At 45.9% G+C, this 15,980-nt stretch overlaps 1 protein-coding gene across 1 annotated transcript in view; it reads right to left on the bottom strand.

The window, feature by feature from the left end:
• Positions 1-15,628, bottom strand: part of TMEM201 (transmembrane protein 201) — a 28,755-nt gene extending 13,127 nt beyond the window's left edge. Inside the window, exons 1-6 of the mRNA XM_063353505.1 lie at positions 15,297-15,628; positions 9,649-9,769; positions 8,820-9,014; positions 6,810-6,986; positions 5,811-6,202; positions 5,125-5,328 (exon numbers count right to left, since the gene is read on the bottom strand). Of these exons, the coding sequence (XP_063209575.1) occupies positions 5,125-5,328; positions 5,811-6,202; positions 6,810-6,986; positions 8,820-9,014; positions 9,649-9,769; positions 15,297-15,400 (1,193 nt within the window). The 5' untranslated portion in view covers positions 15,401-15,628. The remainder of the gene's footprint in view (positions 1-5,124; positions 5,329-5,810; positions 6,203-6,809; positions 6,987-8,819; positions 9,015-9,648; positions 9,770-15,296) is intronic.
• Between the last annotated feature and the right edge of the window lie 352 nt (positions 15,629-15,980).

Here is a 15,980-nt window from a genome sequence, read left to right on the forward strand (position 1 = left end):
GAAATTTAAGAGTGCGGCCCAAACATCCTCTTATTCCCAGCCACACTCACCGTTGGCAAATGAAGGAGAAAAGCACTGGCCTGGCAGACATCCAGGCACTGCTGTCCCAAGCTGCAGCTGTGTCAGTTCCACTGAAGCAGAGCAACACAGTGTTGTCAAAAATCTCAGCCAGGGAAAGGCACTTAAAGAACCCACATCGGCCCCTTTACACATCCAGCTCTGCTGAGCAGGGTACAAGATGCTTTTGAGTTGGCAGATCAGGCATGGCCGCTGTGAGAGCCAGTCAGCCACTTTGGGTCAGAGCATGTTTGATTTCAAGTGACACACAAATCCCTCACCACCTCAGCTCCACTCTGTAGTACCATCCTCTGGTCCAGACACCAACACAGGGCCAGCGTAAAAAAGTAGCACCTGACATTAGAGGGTTTTGGGCTAAAATCCTCTAATACTGTTGAGTTAAGATGTTTGCATGCTCTGGCCTGCATGTCTAGAAGAATCCTCAAGCAACAAAGCTGCATCTGGTGACCACAGGTTACCATGTGTTCCTCTGTGGCCTGAGATAAGAGCCCAGCTAAGTGAAAACAAGAAGCTCAAAGCACTGATCAAGTGGTTCTGGATGATTTTTGTGTCAGCCGTGTTAGTTATCAGCCCTTTGTTAGCTATTATCCCCCTCAGCAGAAGGAAACGTAGACACACGTGTCATACAGAATAGCACCTCAGCTTCATGAAGACGGTAGCACTGTGCTTGGATGTTGGACTAGCACCAAAATACCTGAGCTGGAAGCACACGTTTCCTTCTGCTGAAGTCACTGTGGGGGATGCCACTAGGCAGAATTAGGTGGCACATCTAATTGCTGAGCTATTTCCTAACCGAACCTCAAGTAAAAAATGCAAAGTTGGCAAAGCACCTTCCTTAGAGAACCTACAGCGTGGCATTGCGTTTCGAATAATCTATTTGGCATTGAAATTAGGTATTGCAGGAACAGTCTCAGTAAAGGCAGTGGTGGCTCAACTATTTTTTTTCCAGAAACAATCAACAATAAAATACTGATAACTGATCTTTTCAGGCCTAATTGTCTAAGGAGACACAATTGGTACAAATGAAATGCTAGCAGTTTATAAATCAAAACGCCTCTGAAAAAAAACCACCACCTTTCTCCTCCTTTTATCCCTCTCCTGCCAAAGATCAATCAATCTCTACCAGCAGCAAAAGCATGCGAGACAAAGCATGTGAGAAAAGCAGAAACAGAGGAGACTGTCAGCATCAGAGTTTCTAGAAGACAAAAAATCGAATTGATGCAAGTTTGTTTTTGAGGCTCTGAGGTTTTTTGTTGTTTTTAGAAGCAGCAGCACAGACATGCTGAGGCAACCAAGAAGTGGGAAAATAAGCTGACACCTGAGCAAAGACAAAAGCTTCTTTGGCATTAAAACTGAACCACACTTCACCATCTGTTTTGGTATTTGGTTTTGCCTTTGAAATTTTTCCAATTATGAGTCCAAAAGTTCTTCAATTATAAGTTGTGGACAAAGCACCACAGAGACCAGGGCTTCAATTGTACAGCTCGGCCATAAAATTAAGTAGCTTTCTGATGTTCTGACAGATAACATTAGTGCAACTTGTAAATATACTTCATTTGTATTAATCTGCATAAAGTTACGACAAATGGATTTCTTGCTTGCATGTCAATTGCAGTTAACGTATCTCCCAGATGAAAAGATTTTAAACTCTTTCAGTATAGATTTGCGCTTGCTGTTCAAACAGAGCTAAAATGTTTCTTAACAGTATTATTCAGGCTTCACAGTGCAAACCCCGCTTCTTCCCACAGTTTTACCAACTGCCTGTTCCTGCTATCTAGCGTGCATCCTCCCCAACCCATCCCAGTACTGCACAGGAAAAAAGAAAAAGAGAATAAAAGAAAAGGTCAGGCACAGGAAAACAACGTAACACTTAACAGCAAAACATCATAAAAGGCACCAGACCCCAGGGGGCTCAAAGCCAGGGCATGTTTAAATTGCTAAAAAGACACGGGGGGAAAACAGCTGCTCAGAAGAGATAGGAGACCACATGAAATAGGACACAGTGAAACTTCATACAGCCTTGACTTTCAGCTCCTGAAAGAAAGACATTTGAAGAGGCTGCCACGTACCTTTAGAGGCTGCCACTTAAGAGTTTCCTTGCTACTGGGCAAGAATATTTGTACAGATTAATTTTATTCTTATTAAAAAAAGGAAGGATACTGCCATCAGAAATCAGGTGTGACATTACCACGATCATCCCCACACTTGGGCATACTTGACAGCAGAGCAGCAAGAGGAACTGCTCTCCTCTGCCACACTCCTCTGCCACACCAGGTGGTCCCAAGGTCATGGGCTAGAAGATAGCAGGAACTTTCAATCCAACTTCTATAGGTAAGTGCAGAAGACAATCAGAGCTAAATAGAAACATCAGTCTCCTACATTTAACTTCATGGGGAAAACTTGAAAGTACTGAAGCAGGAAGAACAGAGGCAGGAAGAAAAAAAAAAAAAAGCAGCTAGATGTCTTATTTCACTTAATGGACATAACAGCTCCAGGTTTCCTGGGTCTTCTGCGCAGCTTGTTTAGAGAATGGCAGAACTGGCGCTGGATTGGGTTCCCCCCTGGTTTGTTATTTTCCCTGCCACTTCTGACCTTTCACCAGCTTACTGCTGTCTCTTCCAGCATTGCTCCCTGCTCCAACAGGCTGACAGGTACAGAAAAAAGACTGGATTTTTAAGGAACGTTTCCTACCAAATCTTGTAACAGAGAGTAGGAAAGAGGTGCCACAGTGATTGTGAAAATCTAACCCAGCACTGAGGACAATGCACACTTCTCCTGGCTTTTTTTCCCCTTTTGATGAAGTCACATGGCTTCTTGTAGCATTTACTTTGAAACAGTCCTATAAATGCAATAAAGTGTCCCAGTGGAAAATGGGACATAATGGTTATTATTTAACATTTTCAAAGTCTGAGACTGGAACAAGAAACAACCTGGGACTGTGAGCTGGAAGACAAACCTTTTGGGTCAGAATTGATAAACGATGGGAACACGGAAGAGTAGAACCAGATTTGCAGATGCTGGACTCCTTTGGCGGACAAATAAGTAACCAGCCCTCAGAGTAGCATCGTTCACAAGCACCAGAATGGAGAAAGGCGTTCTGTTTGCTTGGAGGTGGATATTGCAGTTATCTGAAGGCACTGGAAAAAAGTTCCACAGGAGAGCACATATGGGAAGCAGGTTTGTGTCCCCTTCTCATGCCGGTGGTTAGGTTACAGGCACACGGTCCTTCAGCCAGGAGCTGCACCTTCCCACGACACACTCAGCTTGGCTTAATGTATAACAATAACAGAGCCTTTGTTAGTGCTACCTTGCTGCTTTCGCAACTAATACCAGTTTGAATAGCAGTAACTATGAAAAGCTATAAAATATCTTTTGTCTCCTTTAAAAAAGCTTCCAAAAGCTTCTATAATTTCACCAGCATCTGCAGTAGCCAGTAGTGTCTGAATCTTTCAGCAGGAACTGCAAATAATTTATAGTCAGACCTCCATTCTGATTATTTTAGAGTTTACACACAGGAAGATCAAGACACTCAATTAACTTCTATCAGACTATTAGTGTGGCAAGTTCCATTGCGCTACTCTGAACAGAATAAAATAGCAGATCTTCTGTAACAATGCTATTTCCTCTTGAAAGACCCAAATCTGGATGAGAAATTCAGTGGAGTGCCTTGCAAAAAACAGTGCAGGATAATCAGATTGCTTATCCTAAGAGGCCCCAGAGCAAGTTAATCCTACAAAAACCCAAGCAGCTGAAAGCTCCTTCCTCCCCACACAGTAACATCCAGTCATCCCAACTTTCAGTGGAGGACTGCCAGGCACCCAATTCAAAGTCACCACTTCCAGACCACTTCCTTCAGCAGCATTAGTGCCAGACTTTAAAAAAGAACCTCTCCAAGTAAAAAGAAAAATACCATGCGGTCCTACAGCAGAGGCTCCCACCCCTTCCTATAGCACATCCTTCCAATCTGTGTTCTCAACGATAAGGAAAACGGTGACTGAATTAAGTAGTGATGTACAATGAAAGCCGTCCACATACCACAGCATATGGTTGTTCATCCCATATTTCTTCTCTTTCTAAGGCTACAGGATTGGAGGAACATATGCATTTTTATCCAGTTGTGGTTTTATACAGATGCTCCTTGGGGGAGGTGGGTGGGTAAAACCGAGGAAAACCAGCATAGAAAGCAACAGCCACCAGTAGATTTGAAAATTTAGCCTAAAACAGCTGAATACCTTCATATATTCAAATTAAGACAACCTGAGCTACATAACCTTCTAAAGCACCCTTTTAAATAAATTATTGAAGTTCCAGTCAAAAGCACTTAAGGACACCTCTCCATTTAAAATAGGAGTCATAGGAGAATGGCAGAGCAAGAGAACATGCAGTTAACTGATGATGCACAGTGGAAGGCGAGAAGAACCAGGTTATGGACTACATGTGTCCCCTCCTCCCATGCCTGTACACCATGCAGTGTTTCTACAGCACACGGTACGAGGACTTGGAATCCAGAGGCAAGTTCCCATCAGTTCGAAATTAAAATGACCAGCACCATTAGAAAACTGAAGGTGGCCTGGGCCCCATGGAGGATCAAGGCAGAGGATTCCTCTGTGACTGGCTAAGGATGGACAGGAGAAGCCAGAACCTCTTTGGCTGGAGGAGCAGAATGGGGAGAAGGCGGCTGCATTTATGGAGCAGTTTGTGAAGCAGCTGCTGGAAGAACTGGCTTTGGGGAGGTTGGATATTTGCACTGCTGACGTAGGATTCAGGAGGAAAGGAGAATGGAGGCAGCAGGAGTAGCTTCCTTTGCTAGCACCAGCAGTGGAAATGCTCCAAGCAGCTAGCACAATGGGAAGCAAGGATGGGGGGGGAGGGAAAGGAGAAAAAAATATATATATAAAGGAAGAAGAGATCTTCACTGCTTATCTAATTAAAAAAAAAAAAAAAAGAGGAAAGGAAAATAAAAAGAGGAGAGAGAAGCACCAGTCGCAAAGAGTTCACAAGGCTTTTTTTTCCTCCTTCCCCCAGCGTCACTGCTCTGGCTCTGACCTTCGGGGCCGGTATCTCCGATGGCCCGTTGATTTCCGCGTGGCCACTGCTGCGGTGAAGCCCACCAAGCAGCACAAGGATGTGGTGCCAAATTTAGCTGTGTCTAGCCAGGTGGGTGTTTCCGTCTTCAGGTACCTCTCAGCTAAATGCAGACTCATCACTACGAACCACAAGACTGAAGCAAACGCATCAATTCTCCGGAGCCTGTAATGCCAAAAAGAAACCCAACAAGACACAAGGTAAGAGTTTTAACACCAGCAAAGCCCCTTGGTCCTGAGAAAGGAGAGGGAAGGTGGGGAAAAGGTGGGAAGGGTACAGAGAGTGAGCAGGCTATGTACTATATCTTACTACGGTTATATCATCTGCAGTCCTTGCCACTGCTGTGTAAGAACCTGAATCAATAAGTTCCATTCTCTACCAGATTACAGAGCTGCATGGGGAGCTTTTCATTCACAGTAATTCAAACTTAAATTGAATGAACCAAGGCACAGACCCAAAGCAAGCTCTGCTGTCTCCATCCAGCCGGCAGGCAACCCAAAGAACAACAGGGAAAACTGTGTCACCCAGTACTATGTTTGCCATTCTGGCAACTTTTACCCCCAGCCCACTGAGTTAAGACAGGGCAAAAGACCTCCAACATTATGCAGTTTTCCTTTAAGCAAAACAGAAGAAAAGAGCACACCCACCTGATCCGCCCAGCTAAGAACATGGCCAACAGGCAGGTGAACAGCCCAAGGACAGCAACTGCCATCTGGTGATTCTTCCCGTAAGCCCATGCAGCACTCAGGTTCTCCACCATCTGTTCTGGGAGCAGGCGGAGCAGCTCCCGCCAGCCTGCCGTGGTCACAGAAGTGTCATTTTCCAAGTCTGCACGTGAACTCATGCCAGTCCTGTTCTGAATGGACGCTGGGCCAGAGGAGACGGGAGCAGGAACTGCTGCACTGAGTGAGAAGGGGTCGCCTGACCCATACAAGGCCATCAGAACCAGGAACGCGCAGCTGATGAAGGCCAAGAACCGCAGAAATATCACCTGAGCTGGTGTGGTTATGGAAGCAGAAGACGAGGATGAGCATAAATTCTGCAGAGGAAGGGAGAAACACCTTGTCAAAAGCTGAATGAACTGTAGTAAGGTTTTGAAACGGTGCTTTATGAAATACTTCCAGACTGTGTGGTTTACTGCTCATGTCCTTTTAAGGCTGACACCACATGGGATGTTGTAGACTAGCAAAGTGCAACAGCAGAGCTGTGAGCAGAAGCCAAGATCAGGCAGGGCAGTGAGACAAAGAGAAGGTCATAAATCACTTCCCATCATTCTTTCCCCCCCTCCCCTCCGCCTGTATTCTGTAGTTCCCTGCACTGTACTTATAAATGATTTTCCTCACTATACTCAAAACCCTATCTCCCCTTTTCTGCCTTTCCCCCTATTTTTCTTTCACTCTGTTCCTATTAGACTTACCTTCTGGCAATTGCGCTGAATGACACTAGCAAGAGGAAAACCTCAAACTAACATCAGAAGCATCTGTGGCAACTACCATATGCTCTTCTAAACTTCTACCATGCACCCAAGCTCCCAGTTAGAGCACCCCAAGGCCGCTGCCTACCCTTCCCAGCAGTAAACCCAGGTGCAGAGGTACCTTATTCTCTGCACTTCCCCCTAAATTCCCTCATGTTCTCCCACCATGTACCTGAGTATAGGTCTTGTCTGTCTCACGGCGTTTGAAATGGTGGCTGAGCAGCAGCGCCCGGAGCTGCCGATTCTGATGTTTGATGTAGTACTCCACAGCAGCCTGGCACGGACGGCACAGCTTGTAGGTCTGCTCCAGGTGGTGCTTATACACCTCAATCTCCTCATCATATTTGCCCTGGTGAGAGGAGAGGAAAGGTAGGTGAGAACTGCAGGTCCCTCACCAGTTATTGTGCTTGTTACTGACATGTGAGCAAGGCCTGCTTCCAGTCTCCATAGAAAAAGCCCCCTGAAACCAGGCCTCAACAGTGACCAAGCTGGAGGCCAGCAGTACAACCAACTTTGGATACAGCTGACCCAGCCGCCATGTCCCAGAAGTGACAAAACAGCCCTTGGAGAAGGCTTCTGTGGCCCAATTTCAGGATGTTGAATTTCTGTGGCCCGATTTTGCTGTCTTTGTCGAGACCTTATGAACTCAACAAGGAAGATGAGACAAAAAAACTAGAATTGCTCTTCCCCTCCTCAAATGAGGGGACACAAAAGACCTGTTGTCCCTTCACACCACAGTGCCACAGAAAGAGACAAACTTCCGAAACTTAGCCTTAGCCTCAAACGCTGTCACTGTCTGAAGGTCCTGGTGAGATAAACTCCATAAATCATTAACAGTACTTGTAAAAACAGACAGCAGGTAGGGACAAAGGCACATTTTTCTACATCGCTACAGTGGAGACACCACTTATCGCAGAGGATCCTGAGGCTCTTCCATCTCCACTCCCAGTCTCTATCACGATTCTTGTACCAAAAGAATACAGCTGAAAGCATGCAGCTTCTTTGGGAGAGGGAAGTAGAAAGATGCATTGTAGCTGTCTGAGGGCTTGCTGCAGCAGAGTCACCCCTTACTGGACAGGCCAGCAATGCTGAGAGAGGCCACTGCTGTCACTGACATACATTTCTAACCATGCTGGATAACACAGTCACATGTTTCTTAACTGGCACAGACACTGCAGTTCACTGAATGCATAAAAAGGGGCCAAAGGCTGGTATTACTTGAGCAAGTGGATAGGTCTGCAAGAGGCAGGGAACTGGAAATAAAGCTGAGAAAAGGGAATCAGCCAAAGAGGTTCTCATTAAGCACAATCAAATTTAAATCTGTTCCCTGGGAGTCATCCTGATTAAGCTCGTTACAATTACACAACGCAGACCGGATTAGGCAACTCAGAAGATAAATGCATCCCACTACAGGGCAGTTTTATGACCCCAAGGCTTGACCATGGTTGAAAGCTAAGGAGTACAGCACTAAATTCTCTGCATAGAACTTTGGGGAGCCATAAACTGTGAAGGAGAAACCCCACTATCCTATTCCCCATGCACATTAATTAATGGGAAGGCCAAGAAGTTGCTCAGCAGGAAATCCTGCTGCTGTAACTATAAAATCCCTTTGCCCTCCTAGGCACCAGGGAGGATTATGTAGCTGCACAGGATTCCTCTCCCACTCCACTAGTGAAAACAGAGCAGCACAACCAAGGCCTCAGGAAAAACAAAACATATTAAGGCTTCAAGGTGACTAGTGGTCTGTTGTGCCTACCAGGTCCTGTAACCTCAGCTGGGTCAATGGTAAGTACTGGAGTTGTAAGTCGATTTCAGCAATGTGCATGTTTGGTTTTGGGCTCGTTTCAACTTCCAGTGTCCATCTAGAACAGGTCATTACATTCTAACTTTGGAGTAGGATCAGGTAAATTTGCAACACTAATCAGTAACCTCCTCTGCACTGGAGTGCCACACAGTGCTTCTGAAGACTACTGCAGCATCATTCCACAGCATACTGAAAAATTCCTCTCTCTCCCGCATACTAGGCTGCAGCATGGTACCATTTGCAAAGCCAGACAAAATAAATTATTATAGAGCAAATTAATTGGAGCAGGAAATCGACAGTGTGGGAATAGCAAATACATGCATGGGAATGCCTTGGACAAACATTCTCCTGTGATGCCAGTCCTTAATGAATGCTTACCTCCTCCCTTGGCGAGAACGAAGCCAGCTGTTTGATCTTCATGGTTTGATGATTGTTGCATTTCTTGCAAAGCAGAATTTGGCTGCTCACCCACTGTTGCGGTTTGGTAGGATCACAGAAAGTCGTAGCACCTGACACAACATGGTTAAGGTGTTCCATGTACTGAGCAGGGATGGGCTTGTTGTAGTCTCCATTCTGACAAGAAGAAAAAGGGAGGCACAAAGGAAAGCAAACATGAGATCATAAAATCAAAGCTAACTATCCTCTGATTGACAACAAGATTCCCTAAACTCTGCCAGGAGCTCTGCACTCCATGCATTCACCTATGTAACAAAAGAAATCAGTAAAAAAAAAAAGAGACAAAATGCTTCAAATCTCCCCCATCCACTGTTCTTTACACCTATTGCAAGCAATTGGTGGTGGTGGATTTTGGCTTAAGACTGGCTTTGTTATTTAATACCCTAAATAAAGCAATTTAGCTGTTCCAAAACACAAAACCAAAGAATTGTTCCATATATTAAAAAAAGATTCTTAAGAGATATTGGTGAAAATGTCAAGGCCCTTTTTGCCCTTTGAAGCAAGAGAGGAAAATTTGTCTCTCAGTCTATGTCAGCACATCCCGGTACACATGGCTTCTTTCTCAAGTTTGATCAAGTGATCAGCTGCTGAGTTCACAGGTGCTCAGCACGAGCTGCCAGCTGTCAGACTGCTGGATATTCATCTGCACTGGGCTTCTATCATCTGAAATGAGGAGCACAGTTTTCCTGCACGTGCTGTTCCACAGGGCGTGCACCTTTCCAGCCACCCTTCAAGCAATCTGTCACAGTACCTCTTGGAACCCGTTGTACTGCTCACAGTTGGGACAATCCCAGCAGTTGCGATTCCCATATGGCACTACCGTGTCCTGATTGCAGAACCAGCAGTTCACTGTCACGTGTGTGGGCTTCTTCCTGTTAGGAAAGGAAACGTGTCAGGCATGAGCACTGAATTCAGATGATGTAGAGGAAAGGTCTTTCAAAGAGGAAAATGCAAGAGAGGCTGGAATAACAATCAATCTTCCCATTCAGTATGTTTAACAATATGACTCAGAGTAGGCATTTTAGCAATGAAAAGATGGACTATTATAGTAGAAATAAATTCTGCTTGATGCTCCTATCTCTTTGTGCTACTACCATGGACATGCCAGACCTTTAATATCAACCTTGTGAATAATCCCCTTCACTGTTTTTCAGAGGTGTATTTGTGCATGCAAGTCCTCTCCATAATCAGCAGTGTTAATATACGTGAAGGGTGCAGTTTGCTGCGTAATACACAGGATTCTGGGAAACATAAGTTACGACCCACAAGAACTGCATACGATGGTACTCAGAACCTAGGAAATATGCTCATGCATACAGTTTTATTTGCCCTGCTTTCTACATATTTTTTTCAAAGACAAGGGCATATCAAATTATCCCAAGTTCAGGCACGGTAAATATCTGTTTCTTGATAGCTTTAGGATACATAAGAAGGAACTGAAGAATCAACATGTCTTCCCCAGTTTTTATGCACTGGAAGTGAAGAGACAAAGACTAATGACCTGCATCGATGAGCCCCTTGTTTTTTAAAACAATCCTGTTAAAACAACAGTCACTACAAGAGAAACAGCTGTGATGTGGCCCCATTGCAACAGGTTGTGACAGATGTTTGAGCAAAGAACTTCAGTGGCCTGAAGTTTCCTGATAACGGAGGTCTGCATTTGTCTTGAAACTCGGCGCAATATCCATGACAAAGCTTCCTGGCAGGTCATGGCGACGCAGCCCAGCTGCCTAGGTTTATCAGAACCAGTCCTAGTCTCACCTCCAAGGCAGGGCAGCTGTTCAGGCAAAGCCCAGGCAGGGACTGGCTATGGCAGCTATGAGGACAGATGGACCCAGCTGCCACCGGCCCTGTTTGCTGCTGAACTTCACCAAGCAATCAGTGTGCCTGCTGCTGGACAACTTCTAAAGCAGCACTGAGAGCAGCTGAGCAGGGAGGCTCAGAGAGGGCCTGGAAAACAAATAACAGTAGGCAAAGTGCTCACCAGTTGAGAGCAACTTCTTTTCCTCCTGCTCGAGGAAATGTTCTCTGCTGCTACAATATTCTATAGCAAAACATCTTCTGAATGCTGCACAAATATTGTCTGGCATCCTGCAACCAAACGGGCAGGTGGTTCTCCCCTTAGTTAAGCTGGCTTCTGTCTCAGCCATCACCTTTGTAGCAGGATGCCTACAATTCCCCACTCCCATTTCCATAGACCACGTCTTGAAATTTGGTTCACAAAATATCAAACCCTCAAGTGATGCTTGGGCCTCGTGTTTAAGTACTAATGACGAGGATAAGCTTGAAATGAAGCACCAGAAAGAAGCCTAAAGAGCCAGAATGCACAGAGGATTCCCTGACAGATGCTGAAAGAAAATGGCTGGAGCTACTAGGGTGACACATTCTCATCTCAAAATAGATGCCTACACCCACACCCTTCTCAAAATGAATATTCACTGCTCAACTTTCTTCATTGCCAAGGGGGCTCAAAACAGTAAGTGATCCGAGTTAAAAATACCACCATTGAAACTGACAGGAAAAAAAAGTTTAATCCAGACGCAAATCTAGGTTGCTGGTCCAAGTTATCCATGAGCTACCACTCTCCAAAAGCCACGCAAGCCACGTGTCAAAACAGCCACATGAAGGATGGACAGCAACACCTGTTGGAGCTAGTTTCATCTCACTATCACAGGTGTCATAGCTATGAAAATATAACGCATAGGCTTCAGCATGCTAACCACCAAAATACAAATCCTACTGCACCTTGAGCATAGACTTCGACAGCAAGCACAACTGAAACTCCATCCTCTGATGCAGGTTATTGCACAGGACCCAGGTACTACAGAAATTGCTACAATCCCACCCTAATGCCGCTGTGGCACCATCCTCTGGCACCCATGGAAATTAGGCACACCACACTTCGGTCATTACCTACCTACAAGTCTCTTAAATTCCATGGCATGACAGAGTAGGTAGAAGCACTAATTTCAAGGATAACACAGAAGTGAAAAACACAGGCCAAAAAATTAGCTATAATTTGCTATAAAGCAAAAGAAGAAACAATGCCAAATGCTATTTGAGAACTTGCTGATATCAGAGACCAAATACTCAAGACCTTTCCATTTCTCACTCTTGAGGCTGAGGAAATGCTACCAAGGGTTAAATAGCAGCCCTTCATTCTCACAATGTATGCAAAAGTCCTGGATTATTTAGGATAAAAAGTAATAATCCTGCTTTTGTGAACCTATAATCTGTTGCCATAGAAATAGGTGCAAAAAAAAATCCAACTTCCCAACCTGCTGGATGAAAAAGAAGAAAAAAATAAGGTCATCTGAGGCAAGAACACGTAGGTAGGATGCTAATTTTATAGTAATTGGTCATGACTTTAAAAACAACAAACAAGTACTGCATTTGGAGAGACTCTCAAATAGAGTTTTAATGACTTTGGAACTACATATAGCTTGACTGAATTCAGGCAGCAGCTGAACATAAGCTAGAGCACACATTGCTTCTGAAGTCAGACATTCTGTTATGAGAAGACAGACAATGCAAACCCCCATATAAGCATTTGCTGTGTGCTCAATCCCTTGCAAAAGACTAGGCAAATCATCTCTAAAGAGTTTATAATCTAACACTGTATTAACTTTAATTAGCTTCGCTGGACAAAGAACCACCCTGCAAAATAAAACCTGAGCAGCAAGAAGTGATTACTTACTGCATTGAGAGATTCTATTAAGAGATGACTTGCTGTGCTAATGCAATATGTAGCCTGCACACCCAAATAAGATAGAAAAAAATTTCCCAGGTTTGGACACATTGTTTTGCAGGTAGATCTGTGCTTAGGACAGAACCACATCTGATGGCAGTTTGACATAACCAAGCTGCCAAAGCTCCAAAGTATAGAGCGAGCCCCTAGCACAGTATGGTCAGCATGTCTGAGTTAACAGGAGCTCGCCGAACCTCAGAACTCACACTGAACCTGTTTGGCTCACAGTCACGGAAGCTCCTGGGTGGCAGCTCGTAATTCCAAGTTGTGCCTACGACCATCACCTGTCAATAAAGGGGTCTCCCAGTGCAGACCCAACGATAAATCCCATTTTCCAATGTGGGGAAAAAACATTACAGCTGTCTAGATTCCAGCAGGCAAACTACATCATAGATGCATTTGCTCAGAACTAGCAGCTGTAGATGGGGTTGAACATTTAACCACAAGACCGGATTTCTAGTAGTGTCATAAGTAATAATGCAGCCTATCCTTTCCCAAGAGCCAGACTTAGTGTCCTCTTAACTGGGAAAAAGGTGACCAGTGGACCTAGGCAGTGACATAGACCCACAGTCATAACCACCTCCTGTGCTCTCCCCCTCAAAAGCTGTCTTCTATCAAATGGGAGGTAGCAACTTTTAATACTCTGGAGAATACCAGCCATCAGGACAGGGTCCTCCAGAAAAGGTGCCTCTTTTTTGCCACCTCAGTACCTGTGACAGGCTTCTCAACTAAATGAACTAACTGCATGGCAGTTCCCGAGTTCCTACCGGCCTCTTTTAGAGTGAGCCGGTGATGCCTTATTTTGACTTTACTTGTAGAAGGAGCAGCCTCTGCCATCACTGACCCAGAGAGAACCAAGAAAGAGATGCTCATGGGGTACTCTATATTGATACTGACAACAAGTTGTCAGCCGACAATCAGGAGGGGCACAGAAGATGAAGGAAATGTAGCTACAGCTGCTGGTCTGAATTCAGCAACCTGACTTCCAACAGTATGTAAAAAACAGGCAGCCCGCTGTGATCTCAAAGAAAGATCACAAAATACCAGTTTTCCTACCGGGCCCATACTCATAAGATTTAAGGAGTCCCTCTGTATATCTGTACATCAAATCTTTTTTCTCTCTGATACAAAAAGCACAGTCTTAGATGCTGGTGCAGTTACAGTAGTGTAACTCCATATATTGAGTTATTGCAGAACTACTTTCCACTAGATTGTTCTGTTCTATTTTATTTTCCTTTCGACAGGGGGTGGTAAAGGCATCTTGCTAGATATCTGAGTGCACTCATGCTGAAAATGGAGCAAAGCAGAGATGTATAACTAACACCAAAGGCAAAGGAAGTATCATGTCTGTGTTTGGATCAGCCCCTTATAAAGCTGTCCTCTTTGATGACTTTGGAAGATTTTCATTTAACTAAGGCAAAATAAGAAATCAGGTAATTACAGAATAGTATTAAGAAACACAAATATGTAGCCCCAAAGAATTATCAAGGTCACCTCCTGAAAATATTTACAGCCTACCAGCACTTTTCAAGGACTGGGGAAGAAATGCTTTCCATTCCAGAGACCTCTTGATGAACTTGAGCAAAACAAATCCAATCTCTTCCCTCAAAAGACATGTTAGAGTAAACTGGGTCAAAGAAATGCTGCCTGCTCCACCGGGGATTGCTTTAGGCCACTAGTATTTCTTAGCTGTCCTAAATATGCCACAGAAATGCCAAGTCTTGTATATGGGCTAATATACCACAACCGTTTATAGGGTTTTAGAAACAGCAAATGCTTTAGGAGCAAACCTTAAGTATTTTGCTGTGGATGCAGAAATATGCTTCTATTTCAAAGTGTAAACTTGACGTGAACCTTAACACGATGAGCCCTCAGGACTGCCTTTTTCTCCAACAGAAGCACCAATAAGTGGTCAGACTCATCAAGTCTGTTCTGTTTTACAGTCTAAAGCGCCTCTTATTCCATATATTCGTACATTCATTTCAAGCTATGCTAGCTTAAAATCTGTCAAATTAAGCTTCACTCCTTTTATGAAATCCGTATCCTGACGCTTTTCAAACCTTGTTTCCAAGTCATCCGTTTAAATTTCTTCTAAGGTCAGAAACGTTCTGTGCAATTAAGAAACAAACGACCAAATAATTCTGGTCACTAATAACTCTGACTTCCATGCAATCTCCCCAAGTTCCAGCGCTGCACTGACAGCAATATTATTTCTACGGCACTCTCCCACCGTCCCCCCTGCAATCACGCTTCACCTCCAGACCAACCAACACCAGCAGCAAAACATCCTCCCTCCCCGCCTCAAAGAAGGCAGAAAAAACAAAGAGGAAACCCCCGAATTTTCTGTAATACCGCTAGTAACAATGCCGGCCTCTAGCCCACGGGCGGGAGGAAGGGAAGCCTCCCCCGTTCCCTCAGCGCAGCTTCCACACCGGCAGCTCCGCGATCTTCCCCTCACACAAAGAGCCGAAGCGATTTGGGGGAATCCTTTACCACACACACGCCTTACCGACACCACCCCGACGCCGAGAGCCCACGGCTTCCCCGCCGCCCTCCCGCTCCCTCCACCGCCCGCCCAGGCCCTTCCCTCAGGAGCCCTTCCCGCCTCCCCGGAGCCCTCCCCGCCGCCGCGGCCATTGTCCGGCCCTCACCTCCGCGCCATGCGGTAGAGCAGCAGCCCGGCGGCGGCGGCACAGACGGTGACGCCCAGCCCGCCGGCGGGGCAGCGGGCCAGCAGCGCCCCGGCTCCTTCCATGCCGCTCCCCCACAAACGCGGGCCGCCGCCGCCGTCGCTGTGACCTCGGCGGCGGCGCTTTGTACGCGACGAGGCCGGTCCCCCCCCCCCTTCCCCGTCCCGTTCCTCCCCGTCCCGCTCCCCGCCGCTCCGCCCCTCCGCCGCGGCGGGGGCGGGCGGGCTGAGTCACGGCGCGGGGAGCGCGGCGTGAAAGGCCGGAGTCGTGCGGCGGAGCCGTGAGTCAGCGCCGCAAAGGCCGAGATCGTGGCCGCGGGGGCGGCCCGCCGGGCTCCCGGCCCTTCCGGGGAGGGAGGGAGGCAGGCCCGTCGTGCCTGGCCCGACGCCGAGTTCAACCAGCTTTTTTTAATTTTTATTTTTTTTTCTTTCTTTTCCTAAATTTAGAGGCGAGGCTGTCTGCGTTACGAAAGCGGAGAGACCCGAGAAGCCCCGGTGAAGGGCGGCTGCGGCAGCCAGGGACTCGCACTGCTACAGGCCCAAGCCCGCAGAAAGAAAGGCTTTTAAAAAGCCATCTAAGGGAATCCCCCCCCCACCCAGGGCTGCTTGGATGAATGAAAAACCAGAAACAAGGGGTCTGCAACAA

This window comes from Chroicocephalus ridibundus, chromosome 16, assembly GCF_963924245.1.
Source record: "Chroicocephalus ridibundus chromosome 16, bChrRid1.1, whole genome shotgun sequence".
In the NCBI taxonomy this organism is placed as follows: domain Eukaryota; kingdom Metazoa; phylum Chordata; class Aves; order Charadriiformes; family Laridae; genus Chroicocephalus; species Chroicocephalus ridibundus.